We start from the raw sequence: 26,048 nt of genomic DNA, 5'->3' as shown, positions 1-26,048 counted from the left end.
CTTATGTATCTGTTATCACACTTTATTCCTGATTTTGATATTTAATTTTATTGTTTTGGAATTTTAAAGTCTGATTTTATGAATTGAATTATGATGCGATATACACTTTTGAGTTACACTTCGATATTATTCAACTGATTTATCCTCAAATTGTGTCATTTTAGTTTGAAATTAAGAGAATTTCTGTAGATTGTAATGAAATAGTCCATAAATATTACTATAACAGCAAATGGTAAAGTTGATTATGATTTTGTTAATGTTTATATTGTACTCCCTATTGGCTGCGCTGTTTGTGGAGAACTTTAAAAACTGGAAATTAATAATATTTAATTATATAATAATGATTATCCTCATTATTGCCCTTATTTAAGTAATTGAAATAGTACTGAGAATAAAAACGAATCTAGATAGTACCCAACAATATAATTATTTAATAATTAAACCGAAATATCTGCCACAGCTTAATATCTATAAGTACAATATTTCTGATAATGCTGTCCATTATTCTTAATTTTCAGAATGTATTTAAAATATTACGCCAAATTCAGCCAGAGGTCGCAGCAGTCGCTGTTTATGACAGAAGATGCTGCACGTTACAAATGTTGCTTTGTTGGTGATGTTTCATGTTTTATATTTGTATATATAATAATTATAGGAATCTAACCACTCTGGATAGTGCCCAAATATAGTATAAGTTCGCCATAGTGAATTTCAATTCTAGAAGATCCTGCTGAAGGCCTCTTTTTTAAACATGTCCAAGAACGTTGTACTTGTAGGTGTAATGGCGGTTATGGTGGCGTTGTGTTCCTACGTGGATGGAGAGGATAATGGTAAGTAGCATATTACTAATCTCTGAGTTTCATTATCTGGGTTAAACTGTAGCTATTAATTCGATTGTAAAATAGTACAAGCGCAGATATTTAGCTAAATAAAATACTGTAGCTGTTTTAAAGCTTTAACAAAAATTATCGTGAAAGTAAAGTTTAATTATGTATTTAACAAACTGTTCTGGAATATCTAAAGGTGTGTGAAAAATATCCTTTCTTTAATTCCGAGAATGAAAATAACTACTACGAATACTAGGTAAATTTTTGAATTCGGTGGCTGTCTACGATATTTATACAAAATAGAAAAATACAATCCTTTCAGCAAACTTATCAGTGCAAATTAATATACTTTACTTTTCTTACGCTTAGCGAGGTTTATGTGAAAAATTGTAGAATAATCCATCAACAGCTAAACGTAAAATATCATATCAGTGCTATTTTATTTAATTAAAATACTGCTTCAAGATAATGCTGAACTGACAAAAACTTATATTTCAGGCTTGTTCCAGGTACAGCCTTTTACACTTCCCAGTACAACTATACTTGGACAACGAGTCAGTACCACCTGTACAACAACATCAGGGGAGAAAATGATATTTCAGTGGTTTAAAAATCACGTTGACATAATTCAGTCCCCACGCATTCAAATCCGCTCTTATTCGGATCTTTCAACTATTGTGATAGACCCCGTTGAAGAAGAGGACAGTGGTAATTACACGTGTAGCGTGACCTCTGGTGGAAAAAGAGACAGTTTCACTACAGTACTCAAAGTTCTAGGTAAGTTTCTAGTTGTGTGTGTTGGTGTTGATGAAAGGAAATTTATTCGCAGTATATGGAAGAGAATTATACATAAAAGAGAGCTCAAACAAGCCGTCGCTGTTTTTTTTTTTTAAACTAGATATCTTAAGTTTAAACCGTTTTCCCATTGAAGAAAAGTGCAGATTCTCAGAAACTCAAAATACATGAGTTATTATTATGCAATTAGTTAAATGTAAGCTGATTTAGGTAGTTTATACTAACAGAAAAATGAAATGTCGACATTTTATGCCAATAATTCACAGCAATTCACCATTTTGGTGAATTACTGTGATGTAATCATTAAACAGTTGATGCACGTAACAATTTTGACATTATATACCTAGACGCTGGATCGAGGGTGGGTAAAAGATAGGAGACAGGGGGTTGTCATAAATGGTCAGCCTTCGGGGTGGATCGGTGTAACAAGTGGAGTACCTCAGGGAGCGGTATTGGATTCCTTCCCATTTCTAATTTTCATAAATGTATTTTACGAGGGTATCCGACGGTGCTGTCAAAATTTGCTGATGATTTGAGGGTGAAAAGGGTAATTAACAATGATACTTAAAAAAGGGTTGGGCCCATTGCATATATGATTTTAAAAATAGCAACTAAAATTTAATGCTTCTAAATGTAAGGTTTGGTGACCTGAAATTCTGTAATCACATATGAGTTAGAGGGGAGAGGAGGTAAAAGTAGTTCAAGAAAACTGAAGTGTTATTATTTAATATGACAAGGAATTTTCTATGAAGAGTAAATAGGCTGCTAGGAAATTACATGATATCCTGTTTACCTTTGCTAGCAGGAAACCTTGTAATATTGTATTGAGGTCTGGAGACCACACTTAAAATAAGGCAGAACATCTGGAGAGGGTTCAGATAGGGCCACCAGTTGGTGATGAGTGAAAAGCAATGAACGTATGAAGAACAGCTTAAATGTAGATTGCAAAGTTTAACAACAAAACATAAGGGAAGATCTAATTATGGTGTATAGGCACAGAAGGGATTGAGAAAATGAGTGAGAAGTGTCTCTTTTTCCCTCGTGGGTGAGATACGAACCAAGGGACACAAATATAAAATCTCTTCTAAAATGATAGAAGATTGAATTTCATGAATTTTGCCAATTATCACAATCTGCAGATTGGGATCATTTAATTTTTACATACTATGCGATGGGATGTTTATAAATTTTCGGCCCGATCCACTTCGAATTTGTTTGATAAATGGGTGTCAAGTTATTAAAGTGGATATCTTTTTTATGTTAACAGCCCATTTGCCTCATAAAACTCTAATATCCATTTTTAATTTTTGCAAGTTGCAGAAAGGACGTCAGCCCCAAACGTCACTTTCAGCAGGACTGCCAGTTGAGCGATTATGAAATACTTACTTTTATAGGGAAAAGCACGAAAAGAAATTCATGCTGATATGTTGGCGGCGTTACGAGAATAGGGTTCATGTGATTCAACCATTAAAAGCTGGATTTCAATTTTTTTAAATGTGTTTTTTGACAATGAAGAATGAAAAAAAGGACAGGAAGAACAGATCCTGCGACAGTGCCTGAAAATATTGATGACATTCACACCATAGATGAATCTTTAATAGATGAATTCTGCTAAACAGATAGCTGAGACGCTAGGCATGTGCAGAGAACGTGTTGGTTATGCTATTCATGATATTTGGGCATGCGGAAACTTTATGGCAATTGAGTCCCAAATTTTCCGAATTCTTATCAAAAGATTTTTTGGCACAAGTTGTGACTACGAATGATCCAAGGACCAAGGAACAGTCGAAAGAGTAAAGGCACAATGGCTCCCTCGATCCATTATGCGCCGATAAACCCCCATAACACACACACACACCACCACGGTGTCCACGTTGTTATATAAATCTGACTATTAAACACATACTCATTGACTGCCCCTACTATAGATAAGACAGAACATCAACCCTGCTATCACTGGTAAATCTTAATAAACCAATAACTCTAGAGAATCTCATTGGTGACAAGGCAAATATTTTCGAATTTCTCAAATTTCTGAAGCAGACTGGACTTTTTAATCTTTTCTGATTTTATAAAAATTTTGATTTCCCTATATAAAAAATGAATAGGCGCATTATAGCCATAGTAGCTTATGCGCCATTAAACTCCCATAACAACAACAACAGCTCCCTCGATTCAAAGAAGTTCTACAGCCAGACGTCTGCCGCTGGGAAAGCCCCAGTCTTTTGGGACAAGGATGGGATTTATATCTCAATGATAAATTTTTGTCCATTCAAGGTCTGTGTTAAGTGACAAAATAATGTAGTAAATAATGTGCAAAATAAGGGATATGAACGGACCAAATAATGTCCAGATTAAACAGCTGGGAGTGTGAATTCCGAAATTATATACTCTAAGATGAAGTGAATATGTGATGCTCCTATCCCACATTTCAGCTAATTTCATTTCGTAAGCTGAGGTTTTGTTTCTTGCAGTACCACCAAAGTGGATTCATGTCCCTATTGATGTAGATGTGATGGTCGGCGAGGTCGTGTCCATGGCTTGTTCAGCGTCTGGAAAACCTATACCAGAAATCAAGTGGAAGAAGGCAACGCGCAGTAAGTTTTGTGAAAAAAGGCTGCACGTTATTGTAAATTAAAGAACAGTGGGTTAAACAATTAATATTTCATTTTCCATTGCAGATAAGGAAGAGTTCCAAGACATTCAGTTTTCTTCTCTTGTTAAATATTTCTCTAACGGAACTTTGCATATTGATTCAGCAACAAAGGATGATGAAGGTGTTTACCTTTGCGAAGCTTCTAACGGAATAGGAAAGTCCCTGTCAAAAACACTCACCGTAGCTGTAATTGGTAAGGCCAGTTCACACATACCCGTGAATAATGAAAGATTAATATTTCAATATCAGAGATATTTGGTTCATTTTCATTCTGTTCAGATTCATTGTTAGGCAAAATGAAGTACTGTTATTCTCTTTGTACTGTAATGTTTTCATATTATTTTTCTACATATGTAATTATCTAGATTTACTGTTAATTATTGTAAATTGTATCTGATTAACCTATTGACTGATAATAAGATATATAACTATGGATACTTTTTAACTAAGTTTCTTCAAGAAATGTTCTTCACCTATTCATGAATTCATATTTATGGTATGATTGGCTAACTTGTTTTAAGATGTAAGATATTTATCCTAACTGCTTAATGAATTGAAAAGAGAATTCAATATTTTTATTGTATTTGTTGAGATGATTAGTAGAAATCAGGCAGAAAATATAAAAGAACTTTATAAATGGATTCTACTGAATTTTGTATATAATGTACGGAATTTTTTAATGAGTCCAATCTTATCTGTTTATTGCTTATGATTTCCATTAGGAGACGAAATTATATTCAACAGAAACCAGAAGGCGCTGCATTCGCATTACTTTGTTGGACATGATATTTCGTTCACGCTGCACGAGGTATTTATTGGATATTAAGTGTTTTCTTTTTACAGATTCAAGTATATGCTTTTATCGAAGTGTGTGTGGATTCTCTGCACCATAGTTGACACCATTGAATTCTGCTTTGAGTGCAAAGGATCATAGTTTTCTGGTAATCAGCAAAGGAACTCATCTGCACTGTAGATATGGAACACTGGTTTCAATGTGTAATGGCGGTCCTTGTAGCGTTGTCTACGACAAGGGCCGGAGGTGATAATGGTAAGTGAGCTGCTATTCATGTAATTATTTTACCAGTTCTAATTCTGTTGTAAAGTGATCTTATATAATTTTAATGGTTGCTACAAACTATTTGCATATATGCTTTTAATGTAAATATTTTGCCAAGAGATCTGATTGTGTAATACAAAAATAAAATATGTTAAGATTTCATAGAATAATATAAGAAAAGTCGGTAGTATTTGTGAAATAATGCAATTTTTTTAAAGATCAATGATGATGATGATCTTAACAAATTTGGGCTTCATTTTTAATTATATCTCAGGGCTTGTAAATATAACTGAGCGGAATGGCCAAAACAGATGTGTACTAGGTGGAAGTTGAAGATTTTTCTTTAAACTGAGGCAGTCTGGAATGATATTATAATGATAAGATATTGCGAATGAATGAGAAGCAAAAATGATTTTTTTGCTTCTCATTCAAATTCTCAAATTTGAATAGCTGCTCGGTATCGAGATTGAAAAGAAAGAATTAAGCCTGTGTATTATAAATGTAGAAGCGACCTTAAGTTATGGAGGTCAGAATTAAGAGCACTACTAAGTGGGAGTAGAATAGTGAAAATTGAAAATTTGATGGTTATGCAAGCCAGTAATTAATAATGTCACATTTGTTGAAGGCTATAAGAAAAATAGTACATTAGAGATAGTTGAGAAATGGTTTTTGACAAGATTCAGTTAGCAGAAATACCAAAGAAAGGAAACCGCAGAGCATATTTATGAAACAAATGCAAGAAGAGAATTCACAGAGGTCACCATGCATTGGAGACCTCAGAAACGCAAAATAAGGTACTTGGGAATTATCACTTATAGGCGATTAAGATAATTTAGGGGATGACAATGAAAGCGTAATAGTTGTGAGCTGTTTGGAGCGATAATGTGACCGTCTGTTGGGGACCAATATACCATCTGGGAATTTAATATATTGATAATATTTTTTTTGTTTTGTGGGATAAAAAAACGGAAAAAGCCTAAAATTCTTGCCGGAGATTGATTGTCCACGGTTTCTAGACTTCAACTAACTACAGGAACCGAATTCAGAGCTTTTTCCCCACGAACATATTTAAGTCCTTTACCAAGCGTTGATGATAAATCAGCTACGAAGCTGATAAATCTTCTACAAATAGCTGATAAATCAGCTTCGTAGCTGATCCGAAAAGTGGGTTTAAAAGAAAGACTGTTTTAATGAATTAAACGCATTTTTATAGGTATTCTCACTTGGGACACAAACTGTTTTTTTTTTTTTCTTTTCACTGAAAAATACATTAAGTGTATTTACTCTTATTTACTTACATATTTAGTTGAATTGATATTAATAAAATTGAAGATCAGATCCGCACTGGGTTCTTTTTAATTCATCATCGTAACTCAGAATCTCATTGATAAATTAGATTGTCTGTGTTTACAGCAGAAGTCACAAGTATCGTTTAGAAAGAAGAGGACTAAAAGTAAATATTAGAAAAACAATGAATATGGAAAAAAAGAACTTGTCTCACTGATTTCGAAAGACAGAAATGGAAGAGAAATAAAAGTAATGGAACACTTCAAGTTCTAGAAATAATCGTACTTAGGAAACACTGGAGCTTGAAGATGATTTATGAAAAAAACATTTGAAAAAATTGAAAGATTGTTGGATAAAAATAAAATATTTTTTGAAATAGTGTGTATTAGAGATAACATGATTTTGTTAAATGGATTTATGAAATAATTTAAACGTTAATAAAATAAAATGATAAAACTTTATTACAGAAGTAAAATCTTTACTCTTTCAGGTGTTTTCAAAATACAGCCTTTTAATTTTCCTAGTACCCCCGTACTTGGACAGAGAGTTAGTGCCACGTGCACAACAACGTCGGGGGAGAGAATTGATTTCCAGTGGCTTAAAAACGGCATCGAAATAATTCAGTCTCCTCACATCCAGATACGATCCTTCCCTGACCTTTCTAATATTGTAATAGATCCCGTAGAAGAAGATGATAGTGGTAATTATACATGTAGTGTGACCTCTGGAGGCAATAAAGATAGCTTTACAACCATTTTAAGAATTCTAGGTAATTACAATGCTTTATTGAAAATCATTTTTATTATACAGTATAAATGTTACCTCTTTTCTTTATTTCATAAATCTTTCTAAATGATAGATCATATTTTCTTGTTGCATGTGTGTTTGCAGTTCCTCCCAAATGGATTTCCACTCCTTCTGATTTAGAAGTGATGGTGGGTGACGTAATATCAGTAGCATGCAAAGCATCTGGGAAACCCTTACCAGAAATCCAGTGGAAGAAGAAAATAGGAAGTAAGTTTAGACAGGTCTTGTATATACAGTAAATAATAATTACTATATTTTAGTCGGAAAATCCTTTCTGTTGTAGATTTGTTTCGGAGTTCTCTGAGTTTGTTTCGAATCTAGTTTTTTGGACTGATTTCTTATGCAGTGTACAGAAACGCATGCACATATTCAGGGGCATTGAGGGCCAGAACAGGCTCCGGGGACAAACACCCTCTCCAGGACCCCTTTTTCCCACCAATTCCTCCCTTCTGTTGTTTCCAAGATACAGTCCCGGTTCTTGATTCTCTGTGCAGGTTCATTATAATCCTTCTCCCTTAATTCCCTTTTGCAGCTTCATTACGTTCCACGAATATATTTTGGGATCACTGCTCAAAAATACTCTTAAAAATTGCTCTTTTTCAAATAATAGTTAGATCCTAATATGATACCATAATTTTCAGATAACGAGGAGTTTCAAGACATTCGGTTTTCCGACCGTGTTAAGCTTTTGTCAAATGGCAGTCTTCATATCGGAGCAGCATCAAAGGATGACCATGGTGTTTTTCTTTGTGAAGCCTCTAATGGGATTGGAAAGTCACTTGCAAAAACTATTGCAATCGCAGTTATTGGTAAGACAGTGATATTTCACGACATGATGTGTGTAGAATTCTAAAATGGAACTGTTTTTTAAAGTGATGACGTCCAATTATAGTTATCTTAAAATTAAATATGAATTAAATAATACTATTGTATTTATTTATTTTTATCTATGACTGTGCCAAATCTTAATGATAATAAAGATGAAATGCTGTTGATTATCCCTTTTTGAAATGCTGTTGATTATCCCTTTTTGAAATGCTGTTGATTATTCATTTTTAGAATATACGTTTGAATAATTACACCAAGTACAGACAGAGGGCGCCTTTTTCACATTTTTTTTGTAACAGTAGGCGTTTCATACGCCATTAATGCTACCTTGTTGTTTCATGTTTTCTGATGGTTATAGCAAAATACATCTGTTGAGAGAGCCAGACATAATTGGATACCGTCCACCCACCTGCAAGTGTTATTATAGTATACTTAATTCCTGTCCAAAGGCTGCAATATTATTGTGTTTTCCAGCATGTTCAAGAAATTTGTGTGTGTGATGGCGGCTGTAGTAGCGTCATGTTCTCGTGGTGCCGCTGAAGATAATGGTAAGTTGAATATGACAGTCCTCTATGATGAATTAAACTCTTAAAGTTTCGTAAAATGCTATAATTAAATTATTCACTTAAACACTGTGATACCATTTATATGTAGTTGTTTAATATCTAAGCGTGCAGATAATTATCATTATAAATTCTTTAGACGAAACGGAATACATCTGATGTTTTGTCACGAATTAGGCAATATTATTTAATGATGCAATTAATACAGAATAGCATAAACTGACTAAATGAGATGTGAGTCTTTCATGTCTAATGAATGTATGCTGTAGCGAATATTAATTGTAAAAGATTAGGCTTTAATCTATATACGAGAAAAGAATTGTTAGCTATTCACAGTTATTGTATGTTTGATAAACGTTGATTTTTGCAGGTGTATTCAAAGTACAACCCTTTAATTTTCCCAGTACAACAGTATTAGGACAACGAGTTAGTACCACTTGTACAACAACGTCAGGGGAGAAGATTGCATTCCAGTGGTTCAAGAACGGTATTGAAATTGCTCAGTCTCCCCATATTCAAATTAAATCTTTCCCAGAATTTTCAACTATTGTAGTAGATCCAGTCGAAGAACATGATACTGGTAACTATACTTGTAGTGTGACTTCTGGTGGAAAAAAGGACAGCTTTACAACAGTTTTAAATGTTTTAAGTGAGTATTTAGTTGTTTTTCATTCGAGAGAAATATTTATAAAACAACTTAGACAAAGCCTTATATGTTATCTATTGAAAATTAGCGCTAATTCTTGACTTTTTTGTATTCCGACTTAAATTTGAACATATTCTTACTCTTTGCGCTTGAATGACATGAGCACGAATTGCAAATAAATCTCTATATGGTACTCGATCCCTGCCCAATGATCGTATGAATGCTGTGAATTTTATGTCAATAGTGGCGACATTAAATCTGTCTAGTTGTATCAGTTTATCTTTCTCTTAACTTATTTTAAATATAGTATGACAAATGAGTCCCAAGTTTTGTGAATTCTTATCAAAAGTGATAAAAGTGATGTCTTCAACTTCTATTCTGAGCAGTGCCAATGACTTTTTGTCGCGAATCGTGACCATGGATGAAACATGCTTCTTCATTATGATCCAGAGACCAAAGAGCAGTCGAAGAAATTGAAGCATTCCTTCGACTCCCCAGTCTAAAACAGTTCCACACCCAGAAGTCTGTTGAGGAGGCCTCTGTTTTTTTTCGAACAAGGATGGGATTTTATTTATTGACTGGCTGAAAATGGGTAAAGTGCTGAACATTATTCATCACTCTTGAACAAATTGAAGGAGGGACTGTAGGCCAAAGCAAGAGAAAGCTTACCTGAGGGGTCTTCGGCATACGCATCACACTGAACACATGCCAGCTGGGTTGAACTAGACTTCTTCATCATCCACTATATTCACCAGATCCTGTATCTTCGGACTATAACCGCTCCCCAAATCTCAAAAAACATTTAAAAGGCATCAAATTTGCATCAACTGATGGCGTCATATGAGCAACAGAAGCCTAGTTTGGGGAGCAGCCTTTCGATTTCTATTCGAGAAGTTTAGAAATACTGGAACATCACTGTGCAAAGTGTGTGGAGTTGAAAGGCGATTATGCTGAATAAACTATGTATATAATTTGGCTTATCTTGTTTCTTTCTATTGTAGAAAGAAACAAGATAAGCCAAATCATCTGCAGCTTGCCACCTGTGGCTCATTTCGGATCCTCTTTGTATAATTCTCTTCCACATAGTGTAACTTACCTCCATTTAAACATTTTCCGTCATCGATAGATACAGAAAATTACTTACTCAGTCATTTCTCGGCCAGCTGAGTTTAACTTTGGTCACACAAGTATAGATAGACACATATCCTGTAACGAAAAATTAATTATATGAATGGACCAATAACAGCTGGGAGAGTGATGAATTCGGAAAACAGACTAAGATTAAGGGAATATGTAATGCTCCTACCCTATATTTCAGATAATTTCAATTTGTAATGGTGAGACTTACACGTAGTTGTGTTTCTTACAGTACCACCAAAGTGGATTCATGTTCCTATTGATCTAGATGTGATGGTTGGCGAGGTCGTGTCCATAGTTTGTTCAGCGTCTGGGAAACCTTTACCAGAAATCAAGTGGAAGAAGGCAACACGCAGTAAGTTTTGTGAAAAAGGCTGCACGTTATTGTAAATTAAAAACAGTTGGTTAAACAATTAATATCCCATTTTCCATTACAGATAAGGAAGAATTCCAAGACATTCAGTTTTCTTCTCTTGTTAAATATTTCTCTAACGGAACTTTGCATATTGATTCAGCAACAAAGGATGATGAAGGTGTTTACCTTTGCGAAGCTTTTAACGGAATAGGAAAGTCCTTGTCAAAAACACTCACCGTAGCTGTAATTGGTAAGGCTAGTACACCATGATCAGTGAATAATGAAAAAGATTGATATTTTAATATCAGAGTTATTTGGTTCATTGTTATTAAGATTTATTTTTGGGCGAAATGAAATACTGTTATACTATTCCCAATATGATATTTTAATATTATTTTGCTACATAATTACATGCCTTTCTGTTACGTATTGTATGAGAGTAAGTTATTGATAACAAGAGCTATAATTACTGGCACTTTTTAACTAAGTTTTTTTCAACAAATGCTTTTTACCTGTTCATAAGTTCATGTCTATGACATTATTGGGTACCACTTTTGTTTTAGATGCAAGATGTTTATTATAACTGCTTGCTAAATTGAAAACGAATCCAGATTTTATTATATTTATTGAAATGATTAACTAAAGTCAGTCTGAAAATTTAAAAGGACTTTATAAATGGTTCTGTTGAAGTTTTATGTGCAGAAATATTAATTACACCAATCTTTTCTGTTTATTGCTTGTTATTTCCATTAGGAGGCGAAATTATAATTCACCAAAAAACAGAGGGCGCTGCATTCGCATTACTTTGTATTTTGGCCATTTGATACTTGATATTTTGGCCACGCCACACGAGTTATTCATTGGATATTAAGCGTTTTCTTTTTACAGATTCAAGTATATGCTTTTATCGAAGTGTGTGTGAATTCTCTGCACCATAACTGACTTCTGAATTCTGCTTTGAGTGCACAGGATTATAGTTTTCTGGTAATCAGCAAAGGAACTCATCTGCACTGTAGATATGGAACACTGGTTTCAATGTGTAATGGCGGTCCTTGTAGCGTTGTCTACGACTAGGGCCGGAGGTGATAATGGTAAGTGAGCTGTTATTCTTGTGATTATTTTATAATATAATTCTGTTATAAAATGATTTTATATAATTTCTAATAATCACTAGGATATTTGATCATGTAATACAAAAGTAAAATCGATTACGATATCCTATTATAATATAAGAATAATATTTATGATTTAAATCATATTTCATTAGAGTCTGTTAATTTTTTTTTTTGGGTTACACTTTTAATTATATATTTGGAGGCTTTGAAGATAATGATAATAAAAGAATATCATGATCAGAGAAGACAGAACTGCAATAGAATTTCAAAAATAATAAGCGAAACAGAGAACGCAATGTTAAAGACATAGTGGAAAGGAATAAGGAATGTTTACTAGATTAGAGAATAAAGAGATGAACTTTTTTTTTTAACTGAGAAAGTTGGGAATGACATTATAATGATAAGATCTTAAAAATAAGAAACAAACAAAAAAAAAACATAGGAAGAAAATATAAATAATCACTCAATATCGAAATTGAAAATCAAAATTAAGCCTATGTATTTTAAATGTAAAAGTGGTCATAAGTTGCGGAGATCAGTATTAAGAGCACTACTAAGGAAGAAATAATGTGTGTGAAAGTTTGACTCTGAAGCGTCAGCATATTGTTTGTAAATTTATTGTATGATAAATTTTTAATGTTTCATGGGATAAAATACCCTGACTAGAACTACGAAATCCTTGTCAGAGAATGATCAACTTGTCCAACGTTCAAAAAACCCCACGAAATTTTCTCATCCTGAAAGGAAGTATTTCTTGACTTCGGCCGGGGGTCACAGGAACCGAATTCGGGCATTTTTTCACGGAGCGAGTGAGATAGAAAGAAGTAGTAGTGGCATGTGATGCAAGAAAGCAAGTGTATGAGCTTATGCAGCATCAGCTAAAAAAAAAAAAAAAAAAAATCACACCATTCCCTCCAAATGCCTGTCCAGTTCCTCCTTAAATTTATTCAACCTATCAACTTCCACAACGAAAGATGGAAGTTTGTTCCAGCAATTAACCACCCGCTGGCTAAAGGCAAATTTCCGCACATCTATTCTACGTCTGTCTTTCCTCAATTTGAATTTATGCCCCCTTCTTGGTTCGTAATCTGAAGAAGTGGAAGGATCCCATCAGAATTCAGAGTGCTCAACCCATTCAAGGCCTTATACACCTCAATCAGATCACCGCGCAGGTGCCTAGTCTCCAGCCACTGCAATTTGCAGAACTTAAGCCTCTCTTGGTAAGAGGATCCCTTCATTCCCCTCACCAATCTTGTTGCCCTTCTCTGTACACGCTCAAGTAAATCTACATCCTTCCTAAAATGAGGCCTCCAGACCGCTCTCCACTGCACTACTCATGAAGACAAGAGAAATTACCATGCTAATGAAGGCTGAGTATGAATATCTATGTACCATTTGTGAAAATAATGGTAATAATACCAAACATTTAGATATTGTGGGCGAAAGACATTACATGAAGATAATTAGTATAGAAATAAAAAAGTAAATCCATTCATGTTTCAATTTTTTTAAACTTCATAATCAAGTTGTAGATTGTCAGCTTGATAACGGACCTCAAAGAGGATTCTGAAAGTTGTAAAGTTGTTTTTAAAAGAAAGATTGATTTTATTGAATTGAAGGCGCTTTTATGGGATTCGCACTTAAGACACAATGAGAAAAAAATTCTTTGAAAATTTGTATTTTACTCTTATTTACTTGTATATTTCGATATTATATATCTTGATTTTATTTAAAATTGATCTATGTCAGAGATCCACACTGAGATCTTTTTAATTCATTCATAATTGCACTGATGAATTACATAGCTTAGAGAAAACAACAAAGGACGTTTAGAAAGAGGACTAAAAGTTAATATCAGAAAAACGAAAGAGGGAAAAACTTGTGACATTAACTTTGAAAGAAAGAAATGGAAGCGAAATAAAGCTAGTGGAACTTTAATTACGAGGAAATATTGGTTCTTACAAAACACGTAGGAAACTGAAGGTGATTTAGGAACACAAATTGAAAGACAGCTCTAATAAAAATAAACTATTTCCGTAAATATTAAATATTGGAAATGTCATGCCGTTTTAAATGCATTTATAAAAGCATTAATATGTTTATAACTCAGTCAATCAAAATGGTCAAAATTTAATCACAAAAATAAAATCTCGACTCTTTCAGGTGTATTCAAAATACAGCCTTTCAATTTCCCCAGCACCCCAGTACTTGGACAGAGAGTTAGTGCCACGTGCACAACAACATCAGGGGAGAGAATTGATTTCCAGTGGCTTAAAAACGGCATCGAAATAATTCCATCCTCTCACATCCAGATACGTTCTTACCCTGATCTTTCAACTATTGTATTGGATCCTGTAGAAGAAGATGACAGTGGTAATTACACATGTAGTGTGTCCTCTGGCAGCAATAAAGATAGCTTTACAACAATTTTAAGAATTCTAGGTAATTACAATGCCTTCTTGTATATCATCCTTATTATATAATAGACGCCTCTTTCTTTATTTGCCGAGTATTTCTAAAGACGAAATAATTACAGATCTTTTTTTTTCTGTTGCTTATGTGTGTTTACAGTACCTCCCAAATGGATTTCTACTCCTTCTGATTTAGAAGTGATGGTGGGTGACGTAATATCGATAGCATGCAAAGCATCTGGGAAACCCATACCAGAAATCCAGTGGAAGAAGAAATTGGGAAGTAAGTTTAATGATTCCTTATACATAAATAGAGATTTCTGTTATTCTAGCCTAAAGATAGTTATATTTCTCAGTTTGTTCAAGTATAGTTCCTTATGCAGTGTTGAAATTTATCCGCAGCTTCATAATTGTCAACGAATATATTTTGGAGTCATCGCTTAAAATAAACTCTTCAGAATTGCTATGCTACTTTCAAATAATATTTAAACTCTAATATTAAATTACAATTTTCAGATACCGAGGAGTTTCAAGACATTCGGTTTTCTGACCATGTTAAACTATTATCCAATGGTAGCCTTCATATCGGGGCAGCAACAAAAGATGACCATGGTATTTTTCTCTGCCAAGCTTCTAACGGGATTGGAAAACCACTGGCGAAAACTATTGCAATCTCAGTTATTGGTAAGGCAGTTACACCTAGTGACAATGGATAGAATTTTAAATTGGACCATTTTTAAAGTGATAACTTCCAGTTATGTTTTTTCTTAAAAGCTGAATGTAAATCAAATAATGTTATTATATTTATTTATTTATTTCTGACTATGCGAAATCCTGATAAAAATGAACCTCTTGACCATCTCTGTGATGATAACATTTTTGATTTACTTTTATATGGTAACCTGTTATTGGTATTTATAATATCTATATGTATTATTTACACCAAGTACAGACAGAGGGCGCCCTGTTAGCTGACTCTCTTTGTAACGGTAGATGTTGCATACGACGTAAATGTTACCTTGTTGTTTCATGTCTTCTGTTTAGCTTTCTGATGGTTACAGCAAACATAGGCTGGTTCCAGATTCAACCCAACTGGATACTACCCACTTACTTATAAATATCAGTTTAATGTACCCAATTCCTGCCCAAAGGCCCTACAATATTATTGTGATTTCCAACATGTTCAAGAAAGTCGTGTGTGTAATGGCTGCTGTAGTAGCGTCATGTTCTCATTGTGCCGCTGAAGATAATGGTAAGTAGAATATTGAAACCTCTTTGAATTAGACTCTTAAATCTTCGAAAAACATTGTAGATTAAATTATTAACAGGAGACAATGAGATATTGTTTATGTTTAGTGTGTAGTTACTAAATATCTAAATGCAAAATAATTATTATTATTATAAATACTCCAAAAGAGACCGATTTCGTGTGATTTTTGATGCCGAATTAGGCATTATTATTTACTGATGAAGTGCAGTATTTTCAAACAGATTGACATGAACTGGCTAAATGAGAAGTGATTTTGTAACCTTGATTTTCTTTCATGTTTAGTGTATGCATTCTGTAACGAATATTATATTGTAAAATATTAATCTTTATACGATAAAGAATTTATATAGGAAAAAGAATCATGTTGACTGTTTTCAGGTATTGTTTGTTTAATAAACATTAATTCTTTTAGGGGTGTTCAAAGTACAACCGTTTATTTTTCCCAGTAGTACTATACTTGGACAACGGGTTAGTACCACTTGTACAACAACTTCAGGGGAGAAGATTGCATTCCAGTGGTTCAAGAACGGTATTGAAATTACTCAGTCTCCCCATATTCAAATTAAGTCTTTCCCAGAATTTTCAGCTATTGTGGTAGATCCAGTCGAAGAACATGATACTGGTAACTACACTTGTAGTGTGACTTCTGGTGGAAAAAAGGACAGTTTTACCACAGTTTTAAATGTTTTAAGTGAGTATTTAGTTGTTTTTTATTCGAGAGAGAGAGAGATTTATAAAAGGATGACCAAGAGAGAGCCTTATATATTATATATCGAAAGTTTGTGCTAATGCTTTTCTTACTGTATTCCGACTCGAATTTTAGCAAATTCTTAATGTTTCAGCATATCTGTCATTTTATCAAATGATAGGGCATACCTGCTCAATGATTATATGAATATTATTGTAAAATAAATGCTAGTGATTAATTTTATATTAATATTTATTAACACTAAATTTACCTACAGGTTTCAATATTTATCTTCTCTTGCCTTATTTGAAACATAATAGTGATGGCATCATAAAATGTTTATATCTAAATTAAATTTCATCAAACTAATATGAAATGAATGTAGTGAGTGGCGCTCAGTTTAAAGAATTCCGGTTTAGATCATCCATATTTTTAATCTTTATAAAAATGCTCTCTTGGGGATGAATTAGCCATCAAGCATAGTAGCCAGTATACATATGATTTCTAAGTCAGTGTGTCTAAGTTAAATGAGATCAGGGCATTCTTGGAAATTTAAGAGCATCCTGTAATACAGTATATCCAAATAACTTCAGTAAATGATACATCAGTAGCTACTAATGTACCTTGCATCGTCTTCTTCAATATGTGATATGCCTTTACTACATAAATTTGCATTTATTTCCAGCAGAAAGTTGTATAATCTTTCATCTGTTTTCAGTACCGCCAAAGTGGATTCATGTTCCTAACGATATCGATGTGATGGTAGGTGATGTTGTCTCCATCTCTTGTGCAGCATCTGGGAAGCCCTTACCAGAAATCAAATGGAAGAAGGCATCAAGAAGTAAGCTAATGCCTGCTCTATGAAAATATGCCAAAAATTCGTGTAGTTTAAAGGAAGTGTTGGGCAGCGCATTTTGTCATAAATTTTCCCTTTCAGATAACGAAGAATTTCAAGAGCTGCACTTATCCTCCCATGTTAAACTTTTCACAAATGGAACCTTATATATCGACTCGGCAACAAAAGATGACGAGGGCATTTTCCGCTGTGAAGCATCTAACGGGATTGGAAGATCTCTTTCAAAAACTGTCACTATTTCCGTAATTGGTAAGACTATCACGTACTCAGTGTATATTTGTTTTTGGTACTACTGATATCAAAGTTGGTAGATTTTGATCTGTCATTCTTTGAATCGTAATACGATACATAGCAATGAAATGAACCCTTTATCTTTATGCTCGTGTTAATAAAACTGTTTAAAACTTTATTGAAATATTTGGACCATATGTTCTTTATTACCTGAACGTTTCATTTACATCCTATTGAATGTGAAAGTATGCAATTACTAGTTAAAATGATTTAAAACATTATGATGCACTTTATTGATAATAATGACATTATTATAGTTTCTGATCTGATAAACAAGTTCCTGGGTAAGAAATATCCTTTATTAATCCAAAAATTGACATTAATAAATAAAAACAATATTTCTCTTTCGGTATAAAATAGGCTTTGATGTATATGCATGCATGTAATTTTCTTTTTTTTTCTTTTGTATTAATGTTTTCTGGATACTCTGTAGTTTTGCACTTTCACTGATCAAAGAAAATAAGTGATGAAAAATAAATTATTGAATTTACATTTTATCTTAAATAATAATATTTAAGCGTCTTTTTTAATTATATTGCTGCTTGTCATTTTACTTTGAATTTAATGTTACAATATATGAAAATCAGAATTGTTAATGAACCACGAATGAATTTAACAAACGTGATATATGTCCATGAATTAATTTTTTAGTGTTTTCTACCCTTCTACAAGTGTTTGTAAATTAAAAATGCATTTGGCTTTTGTCATTGTATTTTTTCAATTACTTTTGATTACTGTTTTACGTAAAAATCCTAATCACATTTTAATTATGTATATAAAATAATACATTTACAAATGATAACTATCTGCTGCATTTTAGCAATTATTTTAATATTTAAAAACCAAAAATAGTCGAGTAATCTAGAAATTTCAATATTGGAAAGTGAATTTAATATTTTAACGCGACATATAGAGGGCACTACTGCCTCTTTACATTGTTCGGTATGTGATTTCGTTTGTGTCACACGAGATATTTGCTGGATGTTTAAGTTTTCTGTTTGGTAATATTTGTAATAATGGAATGTGTGTGATCTCAATGTTCTATCGTTTACCTCTCTGAACTCTGCTTAGATATCACAGGTTTGGATTTGTTATTTACCTTCACTGAGATCAACGAAGATCAACTGTAAATATGCCAGACTGGAGTCAGTGTGTAATGGCGGCTCTTGTAGCGTTGGCTTCTGCTAGGGCTGGAGAAGATAATGGTAAGTGCAATAACATTGATGGATTACATTTTCAGCTATAGTTTTGCTCCATAATTTTTAAACTCTGTTGGGTAGAGGAATTATAATTCACTCAAGTTATCTTTTTAGATATTTGCCTGTGCAACATAACTAAAATACAACGGTATTGCTAGGATGTGATAATGGTTATGCTAAAGAAAGCAAAATTGAGAGTGAGAGAGTTGGATAGACTACTTTGAAGATTGAAGGGGTGGTCGTGAAAATCTAAACTGCTTAAGATGGTAATTTTACCTGAGCATTATATTCTCTGGGCCTTCTGCCGTTACATGCCTCAATAATAAAAAAGCACAAAAATCATAATTAGCAGAAGCAGAGTGATGGAGAAACCCTACCATATTAAGAAGTTGGAGAAATTTGTGTTGGTGGGGGAAAGAGAAGCAGACCAGAGGAACCATAAAATAAAGACAAATAACACAGAACAATAGATGAAATAACACTGGAATTAAAAGAGGGAAGATAAATTTGAGGGTAGAAAATATCGAAATCTAGTTTGAGGGAATTACGATGTCTCGAAAGTTGAAATAAAATATAAAAACTCCCTTATGGTAATATTCTTTTTGTGATAATAAACAACATCCCGTTTTCAAGTTTAGTTTCACAGGGAATTTTGTTTTTCAGGTGTATTTAGAATCCAACCGTTTTCTTTTCCGAATACTCCTACGCCAGGCCAGCGAGTTACTGCCGTCTGTACAACGACGTTAGGGGAGGGGATTGCATTCCAGTGGCTTAAAAACGGTTTTGAAATAACTCAGTCTCCTCATATTCAGATTCAATCTTTTCCGAAATTATCAACTATTATGATAGAACCTCTAGAAGAAAATGACAGTGGTAACTACACATGCAGCGTGACCTCTGGTGGAGAAAAAGACAGTTTCACTACAGTTCTTAAAGTTCTAGGTAAGTATTCATTTTATTTTCATTAATTGCTGTAAATATTCACTTTAAAATCTTAAAAATATATAAAAGGCAGTAGAGACGCAATATTAAAAGTTATTATAGGATTAATGAACGTAATATGTGCATAGTTAAAAGAGCTACCAGTTATTCCTCTATTTGAAGAAACTAATCAGCTTACTTACATCCAATTTATACCGGCCATATATACTCATACTAGCCACTTATACATCTAGCTTATAATTAACATGTCTGAAATACACACGAAAGGGAAGCCAATATAATAACGAACTGAATTAATCTTAATCTAATTACCTGAAGGTCTTATGTCGGTTACCATTGTGTCTGGCTGCCAGAGGTGGAGTTCAGTATTTCAGAGATTGTTGCCAATGAGAAATTTACAGTTGAGAAAGATGGGATATTACAACCGAAGAACCTTCATCTTCATCACTGTTCCAACCTAAGGTTGGTTCAGGTGAGTCAAAGACTTCCATCTTTTTCTGTCTTTTGAGATCTTGTCTTCTATCATTCTCTCCCACTCAATTCCCTTTGTTTCCACATCTTCTCTAATCTGATATCTCCACATTTCCTGGGTCTTCCTCTCGGGCTCTTCTTGTCCATTTTCATCTCAAACATTCTTCTTGGTAATCTGTCCAAGTTTTTTTCTCTTCATGTGTCCAAACCATTTCAAACGTAATGTAATCTCGGCCGAAGAATATGCAAATGAAAATGTTCAAAACATTGGCATATGTGTTTTTGGCTTCTGCATAGTTCAGTTGGAGCAAATTAGTATTTTAAATGTATTCGATACATACCTTAGAGAACTTTAAACAGAGTAAATACCTATCTGACAGTGAATATAATTTTATTAACTGGGGGTAAATTTAAAACTAGACCATTCGGGAGAGGCACTCGACAAAAATTATAACTTATTAGCCACTATTCTTACTCATGATATAACTTAACAAATATAATTGTAAATTTTATATAAGCATAATACTTTTATAATAAAAATGAGGGTTTTTAGTATATAAATATAAATTTGCAATCGTTATCATTGAACCTATAAGGATTTAGTTCTGTAAGAGGATTTGGGCTGTTAAAAAAAAAAAGAATCTTTTCAATGCCGTATTTGAATTTCTGTAGTTGAATTTTTCAGAAAATTTACATTGAAGAAAGCTCCTTCTGTATATGGAAGGAATAAAAAGGAAATACAGTAGTCACCTTTCATGTTAATTGTGAATACGTGGCGTTTGATTGTTGCACGTGTTTTCAGTTAATAGTTATTTATGTTAGAGCTATTCTTATCAGGTCGATCCTCCGCTCTTTATAACACTCCCTCTTCCAGGAAACGCAGACCACTACAGTAGACGTCGCTTTGAAAACAAGATCGGAAAATGTCAGTTATGTGCATTGTATTAAAAATTCCAGTTATATATTTAGTATTGTTGTTATTGGTTCTACGGAGCCTCAGCACCTTACACCAAATTGCATCTGTTATATCTGTATAAATGTGTTCACCCCTGATTTTCATGTTCAAAACCTGGAATAACCCACAGAGGAAGATTGTTCCAGCTTTTTTATCCTCCTGAGTCGATCCTCGTGAGATCATCTAAATATAGCCTAATTGAATAAGTTTTATAAATTCCATCAGTATCCGGCTGGATTCGAACCTAGACCTCTCCAAACGAGTGACAAGTGGTGAAACTACTATACTGCCGTGGAGGACTATTAGTATTAGGATGGCCAAAAGATGTAAGAAAGCTAGAATTTTACTCCATCAACAAAATATAAATAAATAATAATAATTATACATACAGTTGCATCCACTTTTATCATACCCTTCTCACCACCAAAAGATCTGACTCCCCTTAAATTTCAGCACATTGCCATCCTCGAACATCTAGTCCTTGACAATACACGTATCAAACTTAAACTTTCTGAGATCCAGATAGTATTAGTTTTCTGCACGTATAGAAGAGTGGTTATGATCGCTGACTTTTGATACAGTGCAGAAAGAGGGCTGGCGTTTGAAAGGACTTTTTCATACCATTGCCTAGTTTTTTCGATCGCCGGTGGATTGCATTGTTTCCCCCACCCCAAGAAACCCTGATTTTTCATTCAGCAATACAGGCAAGCCAATAGATGACATTCAACTTACTTTAGTTGCTTCAGCGAAAAAAAAAAGTAAAAAACATACAAAATAAATTAATATAAATACCCAACTATTTGACAATTTTTATAATAATTCACACATTCAAATTCCTTATTTGACTAATGGATCGTGATCTTCAACTAAAATATTGCTCAGTGACTGTCAGATGGAATTTTCGGAGAATTTTGTAAGGTTCAAATTGTATAAGTTTCTTTAGTGACAAATTCACATTAATTGTGCACTTCATCAACTCATGAATAGAATCCCAGTGCACAGATATAAACTTGGAATATAATTTATTTTCATAAAAATTGAGAAATTTCGTACAGAATTTCATTTTCATCTCCAGGCCATCATCCTCCAAATCTTTTCCTTTGTAAAAGAACAGTCCATGTGGGATATATGGTTTGCTGCTCCTCAATCTCCAGTCAGAAGCATACTGAATATTTCATTAAATATTTTTTTATAACATAGCATTTTCTTTGTCTCAAAAAAATGGAATGTTCTCTATTACTGTTGAATCTCAACTTATACAAGTCAAAAGGCGTTTTTGTAGACTGTGTGGCTTAAGCAACTGAATTTGATGTTCTATTCATTTCTTAGGTCAGATCCTAATTTTATTCTTGTTTTTTTTTCATCCAGTCCCTCCGAAGTGGGTTCATATCCCTAAAGACGTTGATGTGATGTTGGGTGATGTTTTATCCATTGCTTGCGCAGCATCTGGAAAGCCTTTCCCTCAAATCAAGTGGAAGAAGGCAATGCAGAGTAAGTCCATGTGCGCGTTTAGAACAGTGAGTTTCCTAAATATTAAAGAAAGTGTGATCCATTTTCCATATTTAATTTTCCCTTGCAGATAATGAAGAATTTCAAGATGTTCAATTCTCCTCTCGTATTAAACATTTCTCAAACGGAACCTTACATATCGATTCAGCAACAAAATCCGACGAAGGCATTTTCCTTTGTGAAGCTTCTAACGGGATAGGAAAGTCCATTTCAAAAACTCTTACTATCGCTGTAATCGGTAAGATTCGTTACTCCCCCCACCACCAGTGCTTGTTACACTTATTTAATGTCATGAAATATTTGAAGTTTGTAGGTTGGAATTTATCATTGGATTAATTCTTTTTGTTTGTCTTTAATAGGACATTTTTAATTTTCTAAATAAAAATATAATTTTGTGCAATAATATGTAATTAATAAGCTAAACTCCAAGGTAAACTGAGCCTTATGTAAAGTTCCACTTAGTTAATATTCATGTTCTTTAGAATCCAGAATATCGTCTTATGTACAAATTGCTGCATTGCTAAGAAACACTGAAAATGTTTTCGAAATGATCACTTTTGTTAGATAAGAATTTTAATTAATACAGAATTCAGAAGTATACATTTGATCATGTTTTCATTCTTTTTATTTAAAGTTGGCATATGAAAAGTGTGGTAATTTTTCCAAAGTACGCGGTTATGATTCATAGAATTAATACTATTAACTGGTTTATTTAGAGTATAAATACATCGAATAAATTGTTCATAAAAGTGCATGTTACCTAAAATATATAATTTTAAATTGAAATGAAATTAGCTGCATAACACTGAAATTTTTCTCTGCGCTCAAATACAGTTTTTTACTATTTATATGTGTATAACTGGACAATTTCCAATTTAAGTAATCAGAAGCTTCATTATATATATATATATGGACGAATGTTTATCAAATGGGTATTAAGAATTCCTAATTTATGGTTGAATTAAGTATTTTAATCCAATTTTTCTGATTTTGAATATTATCAATTTTAGTGCTTTATTTAATAAACTAACTACCTGCTCCCTCTCAGATTCCATGTAAAAGAGTGAATTTAAATGTTAACACAAAAATCACAGAGGGCACTGCAATCGCTTTACTTTGTTAGGAGTCTTATTTCTTCTGTGCCACACGACGCATTTTATTCCTGGATGTTTAATGTTTAAAGATGCATTTGTTGTAATGGAGTTTCTGTGACTACATTTTGTAAAAGTTCATACCTTCAGGGTCTTCTCCAATCGACAGTTTCGATTCGTTGTTTATACGAAGGAACGCAGGTTGAGCTAAACTACTGAGTATGACAGACTGGATTCACTGTGTAATGGCGGTCCTAGCAGCGTTGGCTGTAGCAAGGGCGAGGGATGATAATGGTGAGTAAAACAATTTCTTTGCATGATTAGGTTTCTAGTTGTATTTCATTCTAAATTATCGCCTAAATCACATTAATTATAAAAATAGATACATCTGTATATTATAAACAAAAGCTATAGGCGAGGCTTTTATTTATTACTAAATTTAAATTAGTAGCACGCATGTGTATTGTGCTTTACACATTAAATTGGAAGCTTGATGTTTTGGAATTAATGTTTGTTATAAGCCATTATATATATAAGCTAAATAACAAGTTTCATTACATATTTTCTAAACTGTCAGTAAAATTATTGCAATTGAAGAGTTCGTTCTGAAGAACAAATTTTAATAAACAACTAATTTTTTACAGGTTTATTTAAAGTCCAGCCTTTCAATTTTCCTAATACACCAGTGCTTGGACAAAGAGTTACAACCACTTGCTCAACAACTTCAGGGGAGAGAATTACTTTCCAGTGGTTTAAGAGTGGTATTGAAATTACTCAATCTACCCGAATTCAGATACGTTCATTTCCCGAATTTTCAACTATTGTGATCGATCCTATTGAAGAAGATGACAGTGGCAATTATACTTGTAGTGTGACCTCTGGTGAGAAACGTGACAGTTTTACCACAGTTCTAAAAGTTCTAGGTATGCATCATTTAAGTATGTTTTTTTTCAAACAAACACAAATTAAAAATCGTTTGAGAAAAGTTAATTGAATGGTTGAATCCCAGAAACTTACCCTCCTTGGGTGCAGCCCTGTACTAAATTAATTAATTTAAAATCTACTTCACCAAACTTGGAAACAATCGCATTTGTCTGACTGTCTCTTAGCACGTACACTACTGTTACTTAAATTTGAATCTGATATGGTTAAGATCGTTTGAATTAGCTATCATTTCGTTTTAATTTAAGGTCCTATATGTTACATAATAAGCCAATTCCCTTCCACGAAAGTTAGGGAGGAGGCCCAATTTCAGCTCTTTGATTTTGTAATAGGACATTTGTGTCTACATTGATGAGACTGAGAATAGATCTGTAACTTTGAATCATTCTGGCATATCACGTTTCCATGTTAATTATTCATTGGTTGTAGGAAAACAGTTTGAATCTTTTTCGAGAATATTTTAATGGTTTAGTGCATATCTCCAAGTGCTGTTTTTAATTTTCAAAATTTCCTTCTGTTGTAGGAATTGCAGGGAACTTGTTCATTTTTGTTTGTTTAAAAGCCAGGCATTTGTTTAAATGATTTTTATTTATTTTCAGTTCCACCAAAGTGGATTTATGTCCCTAATGACATAGATGTAATGGTAGGGGATGTTGTGTTCATTGCTTGTGCAGCATCCGGGAAGCCTCCACCAGAAATCAAATGGAAAAAGGCGCCACGAAGTAAGTTAATGTAAGATATTTTATCAGAACATATACCCTTACAGTTAAATATTGCTCATTATCATTATTTCGTTTTACATTTCAGCTAATGAAGAATACCAGGACGTCCAGCTCTTTTCGCACATTAAACGCTTTACAAACGGAACTTTATATATCGATGCAGCAACCAAGGACGATGAGGGTGTTTTTGTTTGCGAGGCGTCAAATGGTATCGGAAAGTCCCTTTCAAAAACGTTCACTATTGCTGTGATTGGTAAGATTGAGAAATCGTTGTTGCACATTTATTTAAAAGTTCTCTTAATGCTGAAGTCAATATTTCATTTTAAAATTGGAAATTACTTCAAGAAATTCGATATAATCTGGATACAAATGATCAGAAGTGAAAGTATGAGCATGTTATTTTATTATCGATGGATAGAAAATATCATTCAATATTTTTCATTGTTTGTTTATATGCTTAAGTAGTAGTCAAGCGAAAATACTTTGAAGTTTATTTGTTAAAATGTTTACTGTACTTTTTGAAAAATTTAAACCAACTACCGTTCTGTGTATTTAATAACGACAACACTAAATTTAGTTTTCTGTATTATTTTCTGATTTATGCTTTTCTGTTTCATATTATACTATG

The 26,048-nt window shown here is 33.3% G+C and overlaps 2 protein-coding genes across 3 annotated transcripts in view; both read left to right on the top strand.

Annotated features, from left to right (window-relative positions):
* LOC150084367 (cell adhesion molecule Dscam1-like) overlaps window positions 1-26,048 on the top strand; it is a 99,751-nt gene that overhangs the window by 419 nt on the left and 73,284 nt on the right. Inside the window, exons 1-4 of one of the 2 annotated variants that reach the window (XM_090376009.1) lie at window positions 23,938-24,050; window positions 24,401-24,679; window positions 25,298-25,420; window positions 25,506-25,673. The exons of the other annotated variant lie outside the window; for it this stretch is intronic. Of the exons in view, the coding sequence (XP_090232135.1) occupies window positions 23,978-24,050; window positions 24,401-24,679; window positions 25,298-25,420; window positions 25,506-25,673 (643 nt within the window). The 5' untranslated portion in view covers window positions 23,938-23,977. Of the gene's footprint in view, window positions 1-23,937; window positions 24,051-24,400; window positions 24,680-25,297; window positions 25,421-25,505; window positions 25,674-26,048 lie in introns of those variants that run through there. 2 annotated transcript variants of the gene reach the window in all.
* Window positions 752-17,306, top strand: LOC150084370 (hemicentin-1-like). Its single transcript, XM_090375268.1, has 18 exons — window positions 752-830; window positions 1,326-1,604; window positions 4,097-4,219; window positions 4,304-4,471; window positions 5,228-5,326; window positions 7,113-7,391; window positions 7,514-7,636; window positions 8,071-8,238; window positions 9,191-9,469; window positions 10,836-10,958; window positions 11,041-11,208; window positions 14,237-14,515; window positions 14,645-14,767; window positions 15,001-15,168; window positions 15,259-15,395; window positions 15,529-15,736; window positions 16,167-16,445; window positions 17,161-17,306. The coding sequence occupies exons 1-18, from the start codon at window positions 752-754 to the stop codon at window positions 17,304-17,306; spliced, it is 3,228 nt and encodes a 1,075-aa protein (XP_090231394.1).

Source organism: Mastigoproctus giganteus, chromosome 6, assembly GCF_048544385.1.
Source record: "Mastigoproctus giganteus isolate SK-2022 chromosome 6, ASM4854438v1, whole genome shotgun sequence".
NCBI classification, from domain to species: Eukaryota; Metazoa; Arthropoda; class Arachnida; order Uropygi; family Thelyphonidae; genus Mastigoproctus; species Mastigoproctus giganteus.
The sequence above is the reverse complement of the archived record's forward strand: the minus strand, read 5'-3'. Positions and strand labels throughout refer to the sequence as shown.